The sequence below is a fragment of the Brassica napus genome, chromosome A5 (assembly GCF_020379485.1).
Source record: "Brassica napus cultivar Da-Ae chromosome A5, Da-Ae, whole genome shotgun sequence".
Lineage (NCBI taxonomy): Eukaryota > Viridiplantae > Streptophyta > Magnoliopsida > Brassicales > Brassicaceae > Brassica > Brassica napus.
The window spans coordinates 23,030,820-23,050,698 of NC_063438.1; the positions used below are offsets into that span (position 1 = coordinate 23,030,820).

Genomic DNA, 19,879 nt, shown 5'->3' on the forward strand with positions numbered 1-19,879 from the left:
TTGGTGTTCTTAAGTTCAAGTCACATAGTTTCTTGAAATACCACGCCAATCTCCTTTGCCTAGCTTCTGGAGACCCACTAAGAATAGCCTGTGCTCCTCCTCAGTCCAAGGAACACCTAATAAACCCAATGTAATATGCCAATTATATCCAATTTAATAAAAACCCAATATAACCATAGACTTAAGTTCAACACAAAGATCCACAATTAAGATAATGTCAAAACAACTATGCACCCATCTGAGGATGAATAAAACTCTGTAAAAACTCTTGTCATGCATAAGCTTTATCTAGTTCCCCCCACCCCAAACAATTTCAATAACCGGTAAGACCCAACCATCTGCAATAACCGGGATCAGTTTCAACAATATAAAAAATCTCATGTGAATAAGAAATCATCTCTTGTTTCACCAAAGGATTGAAACAGGTTCAATCCCAAAGTTTCATAACCTTGTAAAAAAATTCAACTCCAAAGTTCAAAACTTCATAACAATTTTAATTCCAAAGTTCAAAACTTTACAACAATTTTAATTTAAAAGTTCAAAACTTTACAACAATTTTATTTTAAAGGTTCAAAACTTCACAACAATTTCAATTTCCATTCCAAAGTACAAAACTTTATAACAATATCAATCCCAAAGTTCAAAACTTTATAACCATTTCAATCCCAAAGTTCAAAACTTTATAACAATTTTCAATTCCAAAGTTCAAAACTTTATCTATCTATTAGCAATCAGACTAACACAACACCAGATGAAATGTTAACCCCAATCAACAAAAGACAATCCCTTTTACCTCTCTTCCTCTCCACACGACGGTGGTGGATAGACCCAGAACCATGACCTGGATCATCCGACAAATACCCTCCCTTCTCTTGACTAGAGTACCTCCCATGATCCGACAACGGCGAGTCGTTATGATTCCCCGTCGCCAAAGGAGACGACGGAGACAAGCGGTGGTGCACGGCCAATGCCGAGAGGTTACCCATACTCGCACTCTTCTTGATAATCGACCCATCCGTTAACCTCACGCCGAACAGCTTCACGGCAGAGGAGGAGGAAGAAGAAGCAGAAGATCCTCCTCCGTTTCCACCGCACGTGCCACCACCACAACCCCCACGAGTCGGGCACGTGCGGGAGTTATGCCCATTATAGCTACAATGCGAACACCGACGAGTCATCCGCACAAACACACAACACAAAAAGCCAAAAACACTTTAATCTGTAATAAAAGCTCCTCCGTATATACACAACAAGTTCGATAGAGAGAGATGTGTAATTTTGTTTTTTGATTTTTATTATGGAAAGAAGAAGAAAGACCGAGAGGATTATGGGGGATCTTACGTTTTAATCCGTGTTTTAGTTTACTAATTATATACTACTAGCTTTTTATTTATTTATATCTTATCTTCTTACCTGGATATTTTCGTTTATGACAACAAACTAATCTTATACATACATACACTCATCTTTTTGTTTAGGATAATTTAAAAAATTATAAAATATGCTACCGACAAATACAGTTTTCATAACCAAGATAATCATATTAAATTATTTAAATGTTGATGATAATATTTTTTTAATATAAATCTGTAGTGAAAACGAAATAAGCAAATACATTTTTCTTTTGATCCACTTGTGAAGCGATCTATCCACATATGATAAGATACACGTTTTTAATATGAGATGGTGGATCAAGTGGTCTAGACGTAAAGAGGCTAAGATATTATCACAAAGATTAAAAGCATATAGACAATTTAGTCTCTTAGCAACCATAAAATGTGACGTGCATGAACAAGCTTCAGAGTGTTTTTTTTCTTTTTGTAAATATCTTCAGAATGTGTTGTTCCCTTGTTTGTTTGTGTATTTCAATTTTTTTTTTAATATGTAATATTTACTGATATTTAAATAACATATAAATGAATTAATATTAAAAATTTAGATATTTTCTTCAGATTTAATTCTTTGTATTTTTAACAAATAATCTTTTATATTTACTCACATCTATTTAAAATCAAATGTATTAACAAAATTTTCAGATTGAACATTAAACCAATAATACTTAATTTTAGCAAGAAATTTAAAAAGCATAAAACAAAGTAACACTGAATTTAGTTTGGAATTCCAGTTCTACTAAAATACACCAACAAAATAATTCTTTGTCATAATTCTTCCAAACACTCTATCTCTGCTGGAAGTTTAACATTTTGATGCCGAAGGCAAACATAAAAGCGAAAAACACAGTGAAGCCCACTAACACAGCAGCAATAGAGCCCATGAAATTCGGGTCGTACCCGTAATGATTCTCAATGTACCATTTTATCGTCGGATCTTCCATCATACCCGGGACTTTGATCGTATCCTCTTGGTCACCGTACTGTGAAACAATCAATCCATACACAGTCCATGCTACTGGACAGATCCAGTAGTACCATATCCACCATTTCGGAATCCTCTGCGGAAAAGTAAAACCAACTTATAACACAATCAAAAGATTAAAATAAACCCCTTAGGGGTTACGTTTCTTGCGATGGACGAAACAAAAAACTAACCGGTCTAGGGATGAGAAAACCAGAAAAGAGGTTGAAAAGACCGTAGAACGCTCCGGCGAAAATAGCAGCGACTTGCTGGTTCGGGGTGATGGCGACAGCCATCATCCCGTAGTATGTGAAGTAGAGGAAGGAGAAGAATGAGACGAAGAAGAACCAAAAGAACTTCACCACGGTCCATTCGAAACACATCATTGCGTATGTAATCAACGTATAATAAGTAGTCTGGATCAGCACAAACGGTATTTCACACACCACCTGAATCCAATGAATTTTTTTTTTTAATTAATTACCAACCCGAACACTTTCTTGTTGATCAAGAAAGTGAAATCTCACCTGTGCTAGGGCATAGGGTAAAGCCGAGTACATTTCAGCAGCTCTTTCTCTATAGAAGACAGTTCTTTCCACTGCTACGAGTGGCTGGACAGATGTGGCATTGTTTATTCCCACGAACAAAACAGCAGCATACATTGCTCCAATAACCTTTGTCAGATCATTAGCACTGTCCCTGTTCATACAAGAAGTTATATAGGGTTTGTGTAAGCACGAACTCATTTACTGGCTTTCAGGACAAACCTTGTTGTGCCAACTTTCCAGAAGATTGATCCAACCATGAGAGCTGCAAAAAATGTAAAGAAAAATCTGGCAAGATTGTAGTCTGGAGTTCTCCAGTAAGTTATCCACTGTTTCCACAGACAAGACTTGAATTGTCCTAAAAATGATTCTGAGAACTGCGTCGAGAAATAGAGATCTTTTGCTCCTCGTGGCGGTGTGCTTACTTCCTTTACAAGCTTCTTGTTTTGTCTACACCAATATTTGAGTTCTAATAATTAGCCTAAATTCTCGTGAATGATTTAGGTTTTTTTTAGAGTCTTACTGATATAAGGATGATGTTACGTAATGCTCAGCAAAATCTATATCAAGCTTAGCTTCTGCAGCCACTGAGCTCACTTCTAGCATCCATGTCGCCGGATTATACTTTTCTTTAATTTTCGGAACTCCAGGAATGGCCTGTAGTTTCTTTAACTGATCAGGAAGTTCCTATTTTCAATGTGAGATTCCTAAACAAAATTTAGAATCTAACCTGAAAATATTCGATAATCTTGTGGGAGTTTTGGCCTAAAGGACCAGCGTAAATAACTTGTCCTCCTCTCTTCATAAGCAGAAGTTCATCAAACGCTTCAAAGATGTCAATGCTAGGCTGGTGGATTGTGCAGACAACAGTTCTTCCTGTGTCAACTGTGTTCCTCACTGTCCTCATCACAATAGCTGCAGCCCTAGCGTCAAGCCCTGAAGTAGGCTCATCCATGAAGATTATGGATGGGTTTGCGACTAACTCAACTGCTATAGTAAGTCTCTTCCTCTGTTCTGTTGATAGCCCTGAGATCCCTGGAAGCCCCACTATCCCATCTTTTAGACTCTTTAGTTCTACTAACTCCATCACTTGGTCCACAAATCTCTACAAAAGTCGGTGTATGAGAGTTAGACTAGTGGTCTCATATGCAGAGCCGAGAGCCGGTTCTAAACATAGGCAAGTGAAACATTGGCTTATCCCCCCCCCCCCCCCCCCCCCCCCCCCCAAAAATAAAAATTTAAGAGGTAGTTTGTAAAAACATAGACTCCTAAAATTGTTTAAAAATAAATTTAACTAAAATCTTTACTAAATTTTTTATAGCCTTCAAAATATCACGACCGGCCCTACTCATATAGTTTGAAGTTGTGAGAAGAAGCATTAGTATTACCATTTTCTCATCTTTGGTAACTTCTTTTGGGAGACGAAGGAAGGCAGAGTAGATGAGAGACTCTCTGACAGTGACTTGTGGCGAATGGATATCATTCTGTTCACAGTAACCAGAGACTCTGGCAAAAGTTTCTTGTCTTTTGGGAAAACCAGAGATTCTGATGTCGCCTTCGATGTATCCACCGGTCTTTCTACCAGCCAAAACATCCATTAAAGTGGTTTTACCAGCTCCACTTACTCCCATCAGAGCTGTTAACACCCCTGGTCTAAACACCCCTGTCACTTCCCTTAGCAGCTGAAGCTTATCCGTTGCAACTTCTTGTTCTCTCATTTCCTATTTGTTGTGTTATAGTCATTTAACATTATTGTTGCAATTTCAACGTTCAACACATTTGATGTAATAAGGATTTGGATTTGGTGTTACCTTAGGCATGTCCACGTAGTAGTTGACCTTGTCGAAGGACATTGTGTAAGGAGTAAATGGTAGAACCATTCCTCTTTTCACGTAAGTGTTTTTACCCTCTGACCCATTCGTGACTATGTTTTCCTCTGCACCCTCTTTAGAAACGATGGCTTGAGGTTTCTCAAGTGCTGACATATCAAGAAAAGATGATGTTAACTTAAGAAGAAACCAAAAGAAATGTTGACGTTCATGTGTTTCCACATTAAAACTTTTTTCCACATAAAACAAATTTGGTATGACTATAGTTTTATATCGTTTATATTTTGAGAAACTATATGATAAAAACAAACAATGTATATAGATGACCCTTACGGTTTAGATATGCAAGAGCGAGAGTAGCTAGGATGTTAAAGAGAATCGTAAACCCGAGAACGGCTCCTACACCGATCCAGTACCAGCTTGGATCCGTGAACACATCAAAAATCTCAAGAACAGCCAACCCCAACCTCGTGGAGTTATCAGAAGACTGCAAGGAAATTTAAAGCATAGCAAGTCGTGTTACATAATCATTCGATTTAAATTACAAGATGGAATCTGTTAGAGTTACCAGTTGATCCATCCATCTAGGAGCAAGCATTTCATTGACAGTTAACGCGTCGTAAGTGTAAGTCATTGGTGAAACCCAATAAGCCCATTGCCACCATGTAGGAATCTCACCTGTTGACATATATCATCAAAACATGTATGTTTCTTTAAATCAGTTTCATAGTGTCTTTTGATGTATACCTCTAGGAACAATGAACCCTCCAAGTAAGAAGAGGAGGAGAACAACTAGAGATCCTCCCGTATTAGCAAGTATCATTGATCTACAAGTTGTTGCAATGAATCGGAAAATACTACCAGCCATTTGCTGTGTAAGAAATATCACCAGTAAATGCTTGAAGAACCTGCCACAAGCACACACACAAAAATTCAAGGAATTACTTTTTCATAATTAAGAAATTTGGATCCACTGGAAATGTTAATAGCATTGATTATTGAACTCTAACTTAAGTCTCTATTGATGTTTGGCATCTCAGATCACCAGCGTTGAAAACATATCTGGAGAAATATGCATTAAAATAAATAGACAACCCAAATATCATATCGAATATTAGACCCAAAAGAAGTCTAATATACAAGTAGAGTTGACTCTACTTAGTATGACGTTTTTTGGGGAGTAACTTTTCCAAAAACATCTATGCAAGTTTAGGCTCAAATCGAACAACATTTTACTAAACGAGGAAGTTAGACATCTGATGATGACGACGGACATCTGATTCTAGTAGGAGATTTGTCTAGGAAGGGCATTTGGTCCGTCACAATATATGGTTAAAGAATCATAAGTCACCTGCTGGGTTCTGGAGAAAATCCGATTAAGTAATACGTAATGCTGACCCAAACAACGGATTCGAAGATGGAGATAGGAATGCTCAAGAGAAACGTTGGAAGAGTGAAGGTCCAAGAAGGGTGAAACAAAAGGTCTCGTTGCTTGTAGAACACGGGAAGTCTTTGAATCATCAGAGAAAGCTCCGCGAACCCATTGAACATGTTAGCGATCATGGAGAACATCAGTGCACCGATGTAGACGGCTCCGTCATTCTCGTCCTTTGTTCCCATCCCTGTCCTCAAGTACACGGTTGACGCAATCAAGGCCATTATAATGATCTGAACGGTCTTGAAAACGTAGAAGAAAGCGTTGCGTTTAATGAGAAGCAGTTCCCTGTCCCAACAGATCTTGAAGAGTTGAGATTTGGGAACGGACTGTTTGTTGAATACGAGAGAAGCTGGATGTGATCTGAATCTGTCGTAAGGGACGGACAGGTCGTTTTCAAGTTTGGCTCCGACATGGAAGGTTCTGAATTGTTTGGAAAATCCAGAGACAGGAATGTATCTGTACGGTTTTGTCGTGTCTGCCCAATACTGTTCTTGGTCTTTCCTTGAAGTTACCTGTTTAACAAGGCAAGTTGGTCAGATCAATTTTCTTCTACAATATTATAATATTAAGTGTCAATTCTTTTGGTTAAATGTTGAAAGATAGAAACTAGCCGTTGCTGTGACAAAAAATAAAAAAACTAGCCCTGCGGTTTTGGTTTAATCTGGTTGGGTATTTTGGTTTCGGTTAGTTCGGTTCAGTCTCAATTCCACAGATGTAAACCGAAAAATTAGGTTTGGTTTAGTTTGAGTATATTTTGGTTTTTAAAAATCCATAAATAACCTAATTTTGGATTTAAGTTAGATTTAGGCTTCATTTTTTTAAAATACTTTCAGTTAAATTCATTTATTTTGGTTAATTCAGTTAAATCGGTTCAGTTATTTCATTTATTTCAGATAATACGGTGCGATTCAAATCCGCATGGCCAATGTAAACTATGCAAAAAGGATTAGATATAGACCTCTTGCAAGAAATCAGCGGTGCCTTTGCGCTCGGGACACTTGAAACCGCAAGTCTCAAAGAAGGAAAGAATATGGTCACGTGGACCTTGGTACACGATCTGGCCTTCCGATAATAGAATAATATCGTCGAAGAGCTCGAACGTTTCAGGTGCTGGTTGTAACAAGGACATTAAAACCGTTGCATCCGTGAACCGAACCATTTCTTTAAGGCATTTCACTATTTGGTACGTTGTTGAACTGTCTAGACCTGTAGATATCTCGTCCATAAACAATGTCTTTGTTGGTCCCACTATCATTTCTCCTGTTTTTTTGAGGGAATAAAAAGGTTGTATTAATCATGGAGTTATCATGGAAGTATAAGTAAGTAAAAAATGGTGAAAACTAGACCTGTTGTGACTCTTTTCTTTTGACCACCCGAAATTCCTCTGATCATTTCGTCCCCGACCACCGTATCTTTGCATATGTCAAGCCCTAATATCTGAAGAAAAAAAATAATTACCCAAAATTGGCAAGTAAAATCAAGTAAGTAAGTAAATTGCCAGTTACAAAAAAAAACGAGTAAGTTGCCTAATTTTGGAGCTATTGGGTTTGTTTGGTGAAAACTGCATAGAATCTTAACTTTTGGGTAGAAAGTAGAAGGGAGTAGGTAGATCTAAGGTCCACTAATTGCGTGAGTTGGTATTTACATGTGATTATTAGTTCTTGTTAAATGATTTTGTTTCTATTTTTCCTAACGGAGAATCTTGGGATTTCTAATATCTCTCTACTTGTTAGTTAATCATACAAAATACAAATATTGACAAAAGAGTTCAGTGCCATATTTGGCAAAATACTATATCAGTTAGGGGAAGACATTTACATAAAGTCTTAAACCCATATTTCCTAGTTTTTTTTCTTCTTTTTGTTAAAGGCTTTTTATTTATTTAAATTAAAACTAAAACTCTAAGTGATCACATTGTAACCTTGCACACCTATAATCATGTGATGTACATATATTAAATCTATATACCATGGTCTACTATAGGTTAAAAGTGAGGCCATTACTTTGAGAGTGTAATCTGTGATTAGACTGCTCTTGACATTCTCAGCTGCGATGGACTTCATGAAGAGATCCACTTCCGGTTCGGGTAAGATCCCTGCGTCCTTCTCTCTCCTCACCAACTCACTTAACAAATCTATTAAAATCACAATTTAATTTGATCTCCAATCTGAGTAACTTCGATTATAAATTACTATAAAAATGTGATAATTAGTTACCGTATCTAGTGCCGATGCCTTGGCACCTAGCAGAAAAATCAAGAGTCTCTTGGACAGTCATGACTCCAATATGAACATCGTTTTGGCTTATGTAAGCTGATGTTTTCTGTGGTACAATCTCTCCTAATCCATATCCATTATATGTTACTCTTCCTGTCACCTGTCCATTTCATTAATTACTATCATTGACTCCCTCTAATATGTAATTTATAGTTAATCATTGCTATCTAACCTTTAAGCTTGGGTCCAATTTTCCAGCTAACGCCAACAAAAGAGTTGTTTTCCCTGATGATGGTGGACCTAATAAAAGTGTCATTCTATAACCCACCAAAACCATACATTATATACAAATAATCAACACTAAAAAGATAGAAAACATAGATTGAAGTTTACATAATTTACCTTGAAGGTTTAATGATACCAGAAGCGTCTCTAAGGATAGTGAGTTTAGTGGTTTTAGCAAAGTTAAAACCAAATAAACTAAGGCCTCTCCCAGCAATGTTTAATGCAACGTTAGGTAACGTCGGAAGAGCTCTTTTTCCGATGTGACAATCCGCCTCTATTGTCAATTTCTCGAATCTCACTTCCACGGTCGGTAACTTTATTCCCACCCTGTCATAATAGTAATTATTAAATGTTTAGAAATTTCACATTTACAAGAAAAAAATGCAACTAGGACTTGAAATCTAGTGGTTGGTGACGCTGATGTTACTTTGTCACCATACATGTTCAAACGTAAAATATTTACATCCATGACTGGTTCTTGGCACTGTCTGGTGTAACTTCGTCTTACCTCCAAATTTTAAAGAGCTATAATTAATAGGACGTATGCCCTTAAGATTCCAAAATAATTATTAAAATTTAACTTTGAAATTTTTTAGCTTCTTAACTCCCAGACCCGGTTATCTTTAAATCAAAACACATATGTTAAACCGAATGTTTCAAGAAAATGGAAGACCAAGTTTACATAGTATTCAAAAAAAAAATCAGATTCGTAACACTTTGGTTGGATCGGTTGCATGTCTAAAACGTCGTGCCAAAGACTAAAATAAATACCTATCGATTCGTTTCCTCAACTTTTTCAAGAACTTCTCGTTGTCTTCCTCGGTGACTTTAAAGATAGAATCAATGAACTTCTGACGATCATCAACGCGGAGTTTTGTGACGTCAACGAGATCATGAGGTTGGATGATAGTGGTACGAAGACGAGTGAAGGTTGAAAGTTTCTCAAGAGCAGCCCATTTAAGAGCTTCCTCATCATGATCATCGATAGAATCGCTTCTCCTTGAGAAATGATTACTACTGCTTGTTAAAAACTCTCCTAAGCTCTTGCTCAGGCTTCTCGACAACGTTTCCATTTTCTTGAAGAATGTAGGGAAAATGAAGAAGGATTATTTAAACGATTTTGATTTGATAGTCGACGAAAATGTTTCGGGAAACAAAAAGAAAGAGTGGGGAATCTCAGCGGGTTTGAAGTGGGTGAGAGAGAGCAAGTAAATGTATACACAAAGGGCTAGTAAAGAGATCTATGTCTCTTTTTATATAAGAAAATTAAATTAGGAAATATATACTATGAAATTTTCTTCTAACTATACAATATATTTGTTTTACCTATACGATAGTCTGTATATTAAATACAAAAAAATAAGTAAATTAAGAAAAGTAAAACAGGAATCATATTACTAGATTATTTAGATTTTTTTTTGTTCTTGCGCTTTGTTTCTTTGCTTGTTCATAGGTTGGTTTACGTATACAGATATATTGAAGGATATATCACTTTAGTTTATTGATAAAATCCAAAACTAATTAAATAAGACCAAAAACCTATAATTGTACCATACACGCTTAATAATCAGAAAAGATGAGATAACTGATCAAAATTATTAACGCGTCTCTTTAAGCCCTCGAAAATCGACACGTGAATTAACAGAGCAAACTATGTCATCTTGAGAATATACATATTTTGGTCCAATATACTTCAATAGAACTTTAAACTCTATCCCTTTACGTATCCACTATGCTCTATGCACTACATAAGTTCCATCATATACCATAAGTTCCATTTATGTGGAAAGGAAGATGTTGACAAAATATTTGGAATTTTAATATCCAAAGAGCATGAGATTTGGAATTCTTAATTAAGAAACTAAATCAAAACATCTTAAAATTACAATAAATCTGCTTATAGATTGTGTGGGATAGATACATAAGTGAATAATAAGGATCATGGTGGCTTTGCTCATTACGTCTTTTCACATTCAACAGATCTCACAGTTTTTATGTATAGAAAATTTACAATTTTTAACTGTTTCCTGTTAGAAAGATAATAATAATAATATACTTTGGTTCAAATTCTTGTTTAACTTTTTAGAAGGGAAAATTTTGTTAACATTTCATAGAGAAATTTAACTCACAGAAGGTATTATTCATTAATATTGATAAAATTATAACTTTTCAAAATCTCAGTAAAAGGAAGTTTAGAAAATATAATTTTCAGAATCTTTTTATTATTATTTTCAGTGACAATATAAGATTTTAGAATCTTTCTTTATCTGAAAATTTCATTAAAACATAGAATAATTATATTTTAAAAAATTAAAGCATAAAACTTTTGGTATAGTAAACCCCCGACGGATAACTAAATATTTTCGGAGATGAAAGAACTTTAAATTACAACACATAAAAAGTGTGTTGGGATTGATCACAGAATCAATTTCAAGAGTAATTGATGATATAATTTCACTAGAGTTGGTATGATGGGATTTGCACTCACCAACTCCAATCTTTGCAACGTGTGTGGCGTTGAGCAAAGTAGACCAAACTTCCAAGGCTCAAATGTCAAAAGAGCGTGAAATTAATCTGTATGTCTTCGACCGTTCACGGACCCAACACCAACACTAACTACTTATTTCTTCGTTTTTTATTACTTTACTCAGCACGTAGCGTAGATGCTTGAATTCATTATGTCACAAATCCGTCATACGATCGTTAAAATTTAAAACTAGACTCTTACACAACAACGTTATATCCTACTATATAAAATAGACTAAATTCAAGGCTTTTGGGATTATCCACCTCAGCCAAAATATTATCATCCAAAAAAAATTAGAAATAGACATCATTTAGAAGATAATTAACTAACATACGACTTTTGATATTTCTAGAAATTTCAAATTTGTAACTGCTAATTTATTAATAGAATCATATATCTATATTGAATTATGTTCTATTTTTAATCGTTAGACTTCAAGGGTAAATAAATTATTAATTTATAATATATATAGTTTATAACTTTATATTATAGTTATAAATAAAAAGAAAATAACCAGGGAGAGTGAAGAAGCTCATGTAAAATTATGTAATTAAAATGATAAAATGATGAGTATAATGAGGTGAATCTAAGAAAATTTGTTGTACAAATTATGGTGCTTTCTTCGTCCACTAAAATGATTTAAAATAAAATATATATTCACATAAATAAGTCAATATTTGTTGTTGTTTTTTTGTAAGATGTTAAGATTATCATTTTCTGAAAGGTTACACTGTTGTTTTTAAACAATTTATTACAGCAAGGAAACAAAAACAACCAACAACAACTCAAGGTAAAAAAAAGCCTTAAGAAGATCTTATACAAGAAAGATAAAAAAAAAGTAAAGAAGATGAGAAAGAAGAACTTGCCGGGTAAGAGAGGAGACGGTCACGCATCATTACGCTCTTTCCACAGCAGGTAGATGGCTGACTGAAAGTAGAGCTTGATGACTGGAGTAGCATGCACATCTGTGTTGACGCAAGGTTGATTGATCCAGGCTGCAACAGAGTGTAGATCAGCCGGAGTAGAAATCCAAACTTCAGCAGCAAAAGGCTCTCATATCAAGCGAGAGAAAGAGCACTCAAAGAAGAGATGATGGTGAGTCTCTATTTCCAGATTACAAAGGACGCACGTTCCTGAGACATTTAACCCCCAACACTTCAAGCGATCCTTGGTTGGCAGTCTTCTCCGCAAAGCCAGCCATGATATAAACACATTACGTGGAATATATTCCTTGAACCAAATAGTCTTGTGCCAATATTTGTTGTTGATAGTGTTTATATTCTTTTCTGACATTTGTATCCATATTTTTTAGTAAACTGATCCAAAGAGATTAGTTTGTGGAGCTAACCAAACAAGGATTATAGTGTTTACTTTGGAAAAAGTAATAGGTTGAATGATAGATGGCGTGCGTGCTTTTTCACATGGAAATCTGCACATATATTAAAATTGTAATATTTGAATCATAGAGAAAATATAGTGTATATGACTGAAGTTGGTCCATTCTGAAACTAAAGATGGCTAAAATTCTTCTTTGTCAAAATGCATAGATGTGAATCTTATATGAATAGAGTTCTCCATTGCTTATAGCAGTGTAATAAACTTCGTGTGTAAAGGAGAAGAAATGTTATATAAGTGAAAACAAAATTATGATTTTTTTTCTTGTGCCTATAGGCTCTTCGCAATTTGAAGAAGAAAGGACATATTGTGTGAAAATCTTTGGTTCGGTCAAATTTTATCCAGTTGTTTATAAAAACTGTTGTTATCTGATTCATGTAATTTTTCAGTGTTGATTTAAAAGCCCAAAAAATCCATCTATACTGACTTTTTGATATTTTTTTCTGTGATTTGAATTTAAAAAGAGATAAAACTTTCGATGAGTTATGTAAACTCAGAACAAGTATTTAGCTTTAGAAAGCATTTACATGTTTCAAACTTCTAATATGTACATATATAATGTTTAAAATTATGGAAGCACAGGTGGGAAATGAGCCAAGGAGGGGGCTCTCGGTACAAACCATTCCTCCTTTAGAGACATCAGGTCGATGGTGTTTTATTGATGGTTCATGGAAGGATAAAGAATTAATGTCAGGGCAAGGTTGGTATAGTACTTTACCAGGATTTGATAGTCTACTGGGGGCAAGGAATGTACGGACATGCCTCTCTTCCCTTCATTCGGAGATAGAGGCTTTGATTTAGGCAATGGAATGTATTAAGAATTTAAGACAGGTCCAGGTTACGTTTGCAACGGATTGTTCTCAATTGGTGAAGATGGTTTCGGAACCAGAAGAATGGCCAGCATTTGAAAGCTATTTGGAAGATATCAAGCTTCTCAAAGGAAGCTTACTCAACTCAGACATCGTACATGTACCTCGGACGGCGAACCTTCGGGCGGATAGCTTAGCACGTAGTGCACGCAAGCAACTGTCATTTGTCGTTCACATGGATGCGGAGTTACCAACATGGTTTGCAGAGTCAACATGAGTCTGTAAATTTCTTGCTGAAAAAAAAAATGTTTAAAATTATGCATATAAAACATGTGTACAATGTGCCTGGATATGTTTATCTTCTGTAATATGTTAATCGTACTATATATAACATTATTTAAAATTTCAAAAAGCTTATGTCACATACAAAAAACCATCAATAAAAATATAATTCTCCATCTACAACAAGAAAAATAAAAAATATAAACATATAAATTTAAATTAAGAAAAACTAACATTGGAAAAACAAGAAGTTAATGTAAAAAAAAACTGACAAATAATATTATAAATAAAATAAATTTAAAAGACACAATCCGCGCGAAGCGCGGAAAAAATCTCTAGTTGATATAATTATGATTACGTTTTGTTGTTAGGTGAAAACGATTTATGAATTATCTTCTTCTTCGTTTTAAGAAGAGAAAATATAATTGTCACATGAGATGGGGTGACAAAACAACGTCAAAATAAATTTAGTTTTAAGTTAAACTAAATCTCACATGAGATGGGGTGATAAACAACGTCAAAATAAATTTAGTTTTAAGTTAAACTAAATCTAATACCTTACAAAAAGAAAATCCAATACCTTGTGAACCAGCAACGAACTAAAATTTGGAAAAGTGTATTGTAGTAAGCACGAAATGAATTAGTTTTTACTCTTTGTGTGAAAAAGGTTCCTTTTTCCTTTCTCCTATCCTATCGAATTGGTAACAGGAATTTCTAGAGCATTGATAGGGAAAAAGAAAAGTCTTCATCTCTTGGTGTTCTTTACTGAAACTCAGATCTCTTGCATCTCAAGCTCAGATCTGTTGCATTTCAGTTCTTTCGGGTGCCTCTGGATAATGGCAGGTCTCAACTAGTTTCTGGACGGATTAAATCGTTTATACAACTAATATAGTAGTGTATAATGATTTACAAATTTGTTTTAAAAACTTGTAGGGGACACTTCAAAGAATCAGAACGGTAAGAGGATGCCCAAGGCTCAATCATCTGCTGTTTGCAGATGACACAGTGTTCTTCTGTCATGCGGACACCTCCTCTTGCAACAAGATACACATCCTGCAAGATTATGGGAAAGCATCATGCCAAAAGATAAACAAGATCAAGTCATTGATCTCCTTCTCATCTAAGACACCTAGAGAGACTAAAGAAAATGCCAAAGCAGTGCTAGAAATTTTATAAGAAGGAGGAGAAGACAAATATCTAGATCTACCAGAACATTTCAGAAAGAGAAAAAAGGATATTTTTACCTTTTAGTGGACAAAACCAGACAACGTGCATCAAGCTAGCTGGGCCACAAAACATCTCTCCAAAGCGGGCAAACTATCAATGATGAAGTCTGTCTTGATGGCCATTCCTACATACACAATGTCGTGTTTCCAATTACCAGTTAGTCTTTGCAAAATTATTCAATCAGTCCTAACAAGATATTGGAGGGATGGCTCTGATAAAAACGTAAAATGTGCTAGATATTATGGACAAAACTAACAAAACCAAAAGCATGAGAAGGCTTAGGAGTAAGGGATATACAATTATTCAATCAAGCACTGCTAGCCAAAATAGCAAGGATCATCACTGTCCTAGACTGCCTACTCGCAAAGATACTAAAGGGCAAGTACTGTCACATTAGGATTTTATGAACGCAACAGTACCATCAGTATGTTCCCACAGATGGAGAAGCATTCTACATGGAGAGATCTACTCAAACAAAATCTCGGAAAGGCTATTAGAAATGGACCAACTACTAAAGTGTGGCAAGATAATTGGATCTCATTAGATAAGATGACTATGCCATATGGTCCAATTTCTGAAACCTATCTAGATCTAAAGGTTGCGGACCTACTCACTACTGATCTAAAGTGGAACATGAACATAATCGAGGAAATACTACCACAAATGGTTACAGAGATTCAGCGTCTACAACCAAGCAGAGAAGGAGCTGAAGACTCTTTCATCTGGCAACCGCTCCAATCAAGCAAATACTCCACACGTTCTGGTTACTACTCTGTACAATGGACAACGACAGATCAGTAAATGCTCCACAAGAAGAATTCAACTGGATCAAAGACATTTGGTCAGGTTCGTTCTCACCTAAAATGAAAACTTTCCTTTGGTTTGTGGCTCAAAATGCTTTACCCCTTGGAATAAACTTGCAACAGAGAGGAGTAAGTATATATGCAAACAACCTGAAACGGCAATCCACACTTTCCTTTTCTGCCCTTTTGCAAAGAAAGTCTGGGATAACATACCTCGATTAGAAACACTTCACATAGTTGTTGGTGAGACAGACTTCAAAGACTTCATAAGGAGATTCTGAAAGTCTACATGTCTACCTCCAACTGGAGTCACAACCCAGGTTCTCCCCTGGATCTGTTGGATGATTTGGAAAGCTAGCAACCTCCTAGTTTTTGAGGCAAAAGACTCGACAACTAAAGAAACTGCAAACAAATGACTGATGTTAGCTCGAGAAGCGATCCATGCACAAAACCAAATCAAACAACAACCACATCCCTTACCGAATGATGGGAACCGACGACTACCAACATCAACAATCGCATGATAGGTTCTCTGTAAAATGGATGCGGCATGGAACAAGGAACACCAAACAACCGGACTTGCATGGACAGTCACTGGCCTCCCAAGTACAAAATCACTTCAGGGTTCTTGGATTCAAGACGTCGTCAGATCCCCTCAAATCGGAGAAGCCTTCGCCGTCCGCTCAAGCCTTTATCAGGCAGCGGCTCTTGACATCACAGCGCTCAGGGTTTGCTCCGACAATTAAACGCTCATCAGAGCTATTAATCAACAGCATCATGCAAAAGAGATCATATGAATCTTCAGCGATATCCTCCACATCTCCTCTGCCTTTGTAGAAATCTCTTTCTCACACATCCCTCGTGATCTGAATCGGGAAACTGAACAGTTAGCAAAAACTACCCTACGGGGATTTATTGCTTCTTTGTAATGGTTCCGTGTTAATTGGGCCTTAGCCTTTTAATGAAACTTTCGTGAACAAAAAAAGTTTTAAGAACTTATAAATATTGTAAAATTTTAAACAATGCATAACCGATACTAAATATTCTTAATATTTAATATTTTTAGTGATAAAATTCTTTAATTATTTTTGAAGCGGAAAAATCACTTAATTAAGTTTTGAACATTATAAATTTTCAACTTACAAACTTTCAACATATGTCATCTTCCATTACCATATTTTAGACGGAGAGTGACAGACATTAACGGAATTAAAGTTTAGTGTTTCTCTCATTAAGCTTTTAGTTGAAAGGTTATATTACAATCCAGTTTTAGTTGGGGAGGGGTTTATTACTAAAAATTAAACTAAAATTAATACCTTACAAACCACCAACGAACTAACATTTGGAAAAGTGTATGCAGTACAAAATGAGCAATAATTTATTGACTAATGATATACATGTGATATGACTGATAGTAGATGTGTTCATAGCTGTGCTCACCTTATCATTTTTGAGGCATTGGCCTAAGGATCCGCTCACATTAGTACATTTTATGACATTCATATCCATAGCTAATCATACAACTCAAATGATAATATAATCACTCAAAACCATACTATTTTAATATTTTTTAATAATATGATCATTTCTGTTTAATTGTTGTGAACATTATTTTTATTTTTTTTATTTTAAATGTCGATAACTGTTAAGGATACCTGCAATACTATCTCCTTCTAGTTATAGAAGTCTTTGTAAATGCTTAACTTTCAGGGTATTCCTCTTCTTTGTATAAAGCTCATGTATTGCCTCTGTTAAGAATCAATATAGCAATATCATTTACATAGTATCAGGCAGGTTTAATTTTTTTCTCCTTTTCTATTCATCGTTCTTTTCTTATCTACCTCTTTCTTCTATCATGTATACTACTTCTGCTGAAATCATCAATGTTACTCCTCAAATTCTCCTTAATGTTAAGATGTCTAATGTTACCAAACTCTCTCTAAACAATTACCTAATGTGAAGATCCAAGCTTTGCTTGATGGCTATGACTTCTCGGGTCATCTTGATGGTTCATTGCCGCCACCATTTCCTACTATCACTACTGATGGAGTAACGACACCCAATCCAGCGTACACCATCCGTAAGCATCAGAACCGGCTTATATATATTGGTCTCATTGGTGCCATTAACCCCACCATCCAGCCGATGTTTCTACTGCAAAGACTATTGTAGACATCTGGACAACCCTTGAGTCGACGAATGACAAACCGACCAGGGGCCATATCCAAGAACTCAAACTCCAATTAAAGGCTGGACAAAACACTAAGACCATCGATGAGTACATCGAAGAGTTTATAACAAGATTCAATCAACTCGCCTTGCTTGGTAAATCGATTGAGCACGAAGACCAAATAGATTACATTCTAGGAGGCTTTCCTGAAGAGTACAAACTAATTGCAGATCAACTCGAGGGCCGTGAAAACACACCTATAGTCATTGAGGCCCATGACAAGCTTCTCAACAAAGTAGCTAAGCTGCTCACTGCTTCGACTGAAACTGCACCAGTTCCGGTTACTGCCAATGTTTCTTCCGCTCAGACACAATCAGTATCAACGCACACCGCAAAAACCGCAGCAGTGGAACCACAATCAACAACCAATAACATATATCAAAAATGAGTTCAAAGCGGTTACCAGGGACGATGTCACCTTTGCGGTACACAAGACCATAGTGCGAAAAGGTGTCCTTAGCTTGGCCACCAAGGATCGTCTAGCAGCAGCAACAACACCTACCCTCCGTGGTAGCCTCACACAAACCTTTCTATAGGATCCTCTCATCTGACCAATGCCTTGCTTGTTGACAGCGGTGCTACTCATCATATGACGAGTGATCTTGACAATTTCGTGTTGCATCAACCATACCATGGAAACGATGTCGTCCTCATTGGTGACTGATCTCGACAAGCAAGCGGCTAAAAGAATCCTATGATATCTTGTTGCCACACCTTCTCACGGTATATACTTCTCCGCCAACAATATTATGTCTCTGTACACTTTCTCGGATGATGACTGGACATAGACTCCGACGACTACGTCTCCACAAATGCACACATCGTCTATTTCGGCAAGTAAAGGTCAGTAGCTAACACGTCTGCTGAAATCCGATGGATATGCAACCTTCTAAGTGAGCTCCGCATCACCCTCCAGACTCCACCATATAACCTTGGTGCCACATTTTTCTGTGCCAACCCGGTCATTCACTCGCGGATGAAACATGTTTCTCTTGACTATCATTTCATTAGAGGACAAGTACAACATGGGATGCTCAGAATTGCAAACGTCAACACAAAAGATCAGCTCGCCGATGCCTTGACTAAAACCCTACCACGCCTCATATACCTTGAGTTAAGAAACCAAATTAGAGTTGCTGACACTCTTTCATCTTGAAGAACGTGTTAAGGATACGTCATATACACATTTATTATTGCAACAATATTTTCTCTTTCCAATTATGAAAGTCTCTATAAATGCTTAGCTTCTACGGTTCTTTGTATAAAACTTGTCGTCTCTATTAAGAATCAATATAGCAAAACCATTTACAAAAACAATTTTTCTATATAGAATTTGAGTATATATCTATAAAATTTACAATTGTAATCAAAATAAAACTTTTGCCATTAATTTTCATAAGATTATTTTTTCTTAAAATAATGTCAAAATCTAAGATAAGAAAATAATTTATTTTGTTGTTCATATTAAAAGCATATTAATATTGTGATATAAAATAAATAGTTTTGCCTCCGGCCCCTCGTAGCTTTCGCACGGTGCTGGATGTGCTTCTCACTCGATGCTAGAGGTAGGCCAAGAAAGTAAGATTGTGAGGCCCAAACTCCAAAAACAAAAGATAAAGCTTAGTTGAGCCTCATAGGTCGTATGCAACAAGAACTATAGAACCAAACTAGGTTAACACCTGTGCCTTGCGCGGAATGAACATTATATATAAAAATTATTTTATATATTATATGTTTATAACATATTATGAAAGAATAAATATATATTGAATAATTAAGAAGTCATTATCTACAACTTATAAAATTAAATTGGTGCGAACATATAACTAAATTTTATAAATCGAAAAAAAAATTATATTTGATATGATATATAATTAAATTTAAATGATAATAACATATATATGGTATATTTTAATATTAATATTTATTAGATGATGC

The 19,879-nt window shown here is 35.8% G+C and overlaps 2 protein-coding genes across 2 annotated transcripts; both read right to left on the reverse strand.

Moving 5' to 3' along the window:
- On the reverse strand, positions 1-1,459 carry LOC106452215 (transcription factor KUA1). The gene is made up of 2 exons (XM_048779773.1): positions 794-1,459; positions 1-116 (listed from the first exon to the last, which is right to left on the reverse strand). Exons 1-2 carry the CDS (start codon positions 1,176-1,178, stop codon positions 16-18), a joined length of 486 nt encoding a protein of 161 aa, XP_048635730.1. The 5' UTR covers positions 1,179-1,459; the 3' UTR covers positions 1-15.
- A 623-nt stretch (positions 1,460-2,082) lies between these two features.
- On the reverse strand, positions 2,083-9,978 carry LOC106454062 (ABC transporter G family member 29). The gene is made up of 19 exons (XM_048779772.1): positions 9,440-9,978; positions 8,786-8,995; positions 8,616-8,700; positions 8,384-8,543; positions 8,171-8,301; positions 7,514-7,604; positions 7,126-7,427; positions 6,081-6,679; positions 5,477-5,637; positions 5,298-5,407; positions 5,063-5,216; positions 4,712-4,878; positions 4,289-4,621; positions 3,631-4,005; positions 3,424-3,557; positions 3,123-3,350; positions 2,883-3,054; positions 2,550-2,804; positions 2,083-2,452 (listed from the first exon to the last, which is right to left on the reverse strand). Exons 1-19 carry the CDS (start codon positions 9,739-9,741, stop codon positions 2,180-2,182), a joined length of 4,242 nt encoding a protein of 1,413 aa, XP_048635729.1. The 5' UTR covers positions 9,742-9,978; the 3' UTR covers positions 2,083-2,179.
- Positions 9,979-19,879: the final 9,901 nt, after the last annotated feature.

What these genes read in the sequence shown, in the direction of transcription:
- LOC106454062 (XM_048779772.1), bottom strand. Translation starts at nt 9,741, where the DNA reads ATGGAAACGTTGTCGAGAAGCCTGAGCAAGAGCTTAGGAGAGTTTTTA. An exon ending in AATTGGACCCAAGCTTAAAG is followed by an intron (nt 8,544 to 8,615) that starts GTTAGATAGCAA and finishes TGAAATGGACAG; the next exon opens with GTGACAGGAAGAGTAACATA. An exon ending in TTTTCTCCAGAACCCAGCAG is followed by an intron (nt 5,638 to 6,080) that starts GTGACTTATGAT and finishes TGCTTGTGGCAG; the next exon opens with GTTCTTCAAGCATTTACTGG.
- LOC106452215 (XM_048779773.1), bottom strand. Translation starts at nt 1,178, where the DNA reads ATGACTCGTCGGTGTTCGCATTGTAGCTATAATGGGCATAACTCCCGC. An exon ending in TCGTGTGGAGAGGAAGAGAG is followed by an intron (nt 117 to 793) that starts GTAAAAGGGATT and finishes TGGGTTTATTAG; the next exon opens with GTGTTCCTTGGACTGAGGAG.